We start from the raw sequence: 1631 nt of genomic DNA on the forward strand, positions 1-1631 counted from the left end.
TAGGAAAAAGATGTACGTGTATCAGGTTGGATGGAGGGGTGTGGGTTTTTTTTGTGTGTTTTGTGTTGGTGTATGTGTTTGTGTAATGTTTGTGTTGTGTTGTGTGTCGTGTATCGTGTATCGTGTTGTGCTGTGCTGTATCTTGCAGTGCCGTGCCATGCCATGTTGTATGGCAGTGTAGTGCATTGCATTACATTGCATTATTACATTGCATTACATTGGGTTGCGTCGCATCACAGCGCAATGCGTCGTATTGTATTGTATTGTGTTGTATTGTATTGTATTGTATTGCGCTGTATGGCATGACACTGTACTGTAGTGTAGTGTAGTGTAGTGTGTGCACCCCGTCGCGTCACGTCACGTCACGTCGCGTTGTCTTGTATAGAATTGCATTATATTGTATTGTCTTGTATTGCATTGTATTGTACTGCATGGCATGACACTGTACTGTAGTGTAGTGTAGTGTAGTGTAGTGTAGTGTAGTGTATGCACCCCGTCGCGTCCCGTCACGTCACGTCGCGTTGTCTTGTATTGCAATGCGTTATATTGTATTGTCTTGTATTGCATTGTATTGCATTGCATTGTATTGTATTGTATCCATCCCTCCCCTTCCACTCCCCCCTCTCCTTCCATCCCCTCCATCCCACCCTCCCTCCCTCTTCCCCCATCCCTCCTCCCTCCCCCTTCTCCTCCCCCTCCCCCCCTCCCGACCCTTCTCTATGTGTAGAGTGTTTGATGGCTGATCTGACATGTTCTCACGATCGATTCTTGCACGCACGCACGCACGCACCCACCTTCCTGCCTACCTACCTGCCTGCCTGCCTGCCACTTTCAGGTGGAAGGAAGGCACCCCGGAGATCCTCCTTCCGCAGCCAGACGTCCCAAGACCGCACCATGTCGGAGACCCTGCCATGCCAGCTCCAGGAGATGCCCCTTCAGCCACGGCAGTCCCCTCAGCAGCAGCAACAGCAGCAGCAGCAACAGCAATGCATCTCTCTTCTCCAAGTGGCAGATCCAGAAGAGGCCGTAGTAGCAGCAACAGCAGGAAGAGCATAGCAGCATAGCAGCAGCAACAGCATCGTATATATATATCTTTTCCACGAGCAGGGGCTTTGAAGGAAAAGGCTACTTGTAGTAGCGAGTCTCCTTCCTGTGCGCGATCTTGGCGTGTGACGGCGTAGAGGTGGAAGGACCACTGAGCTGACTTTGTACAAGTGTGTGTGTGTGTGTGTGTGTGTGTGTGTGTGTTGTGTGTGTGTTGTGTGTGTGTGTGTGTGTTGTGTGTGTTGTGTGTGTGTGTGTGTGTGTGTGTGTGTTGTGTGTTGTTGTGTGTTGTGTGTGTGTGTGTGTTGTGTGTGTGTATGTGTTGTGTGTTGTAGTGTGTGTGTGTGTGTGTGTGTGTGTGTGTGTGTGTGTGTGTGTGTGTGTGTGTGTGTGTGTGTGTGTGTGTGTGTGTGTGTGTGTGTGTGTAAAGCACAAGATGCAGAACGTCAACATGAATACAAACTTCTGGAGACGTCGACAAACTGCTAACCTGAATAACCTTTAAAAAAATCCAGACATGCAGTGATAGAGAAAAAAAAAAAAATTACCCAACAAAATCTCATAAATTTCTGTTTTATATCCACACA

The 1631-nt window shown here is 48.3% G+C and overlaps 1 protein-coding gene across 1 annotated transcript in view; it reads left to right on the top strand.

Moving 5' to 3' along the window:
- LOC143285263 (uncharacterized) overlaps positions 1-1056 on the top strand; it is an 11241-nt gene extending 10185 nt beyond the window's left edge. The window contains exons 5-6 of the mRNA XM_076592520.1: positions 1-12; positions 836-1056. The exon at positions 1-12 is cut by the window's left edge and continues 189 nt beyond it. Of these exons, the coding sequence (XP_076448635.1) occupies positions 1-12; positions 836-1056 (233 nt within the window). The remainder of the gene's footprint in view (positions 13-835) is intronic.
- Positions 1057-1631: the final 575 nt, after the last annotated feature.

Source organism: Babylonia areolata, chromosome 8 (assembly GCF_041734735.1).
Source record: "Babylonia areolata isolate BAREFJ2019XMU chromosome 8, ASM4173473v1, whole genome shotgun sequence".
Classification (NCBI taxonomy): Eukaryota; Metazoa; Mollusca; class Gastropoda; order Neogastropoda; family Buccinidae; genus Babylonia; species Babylonia areolata.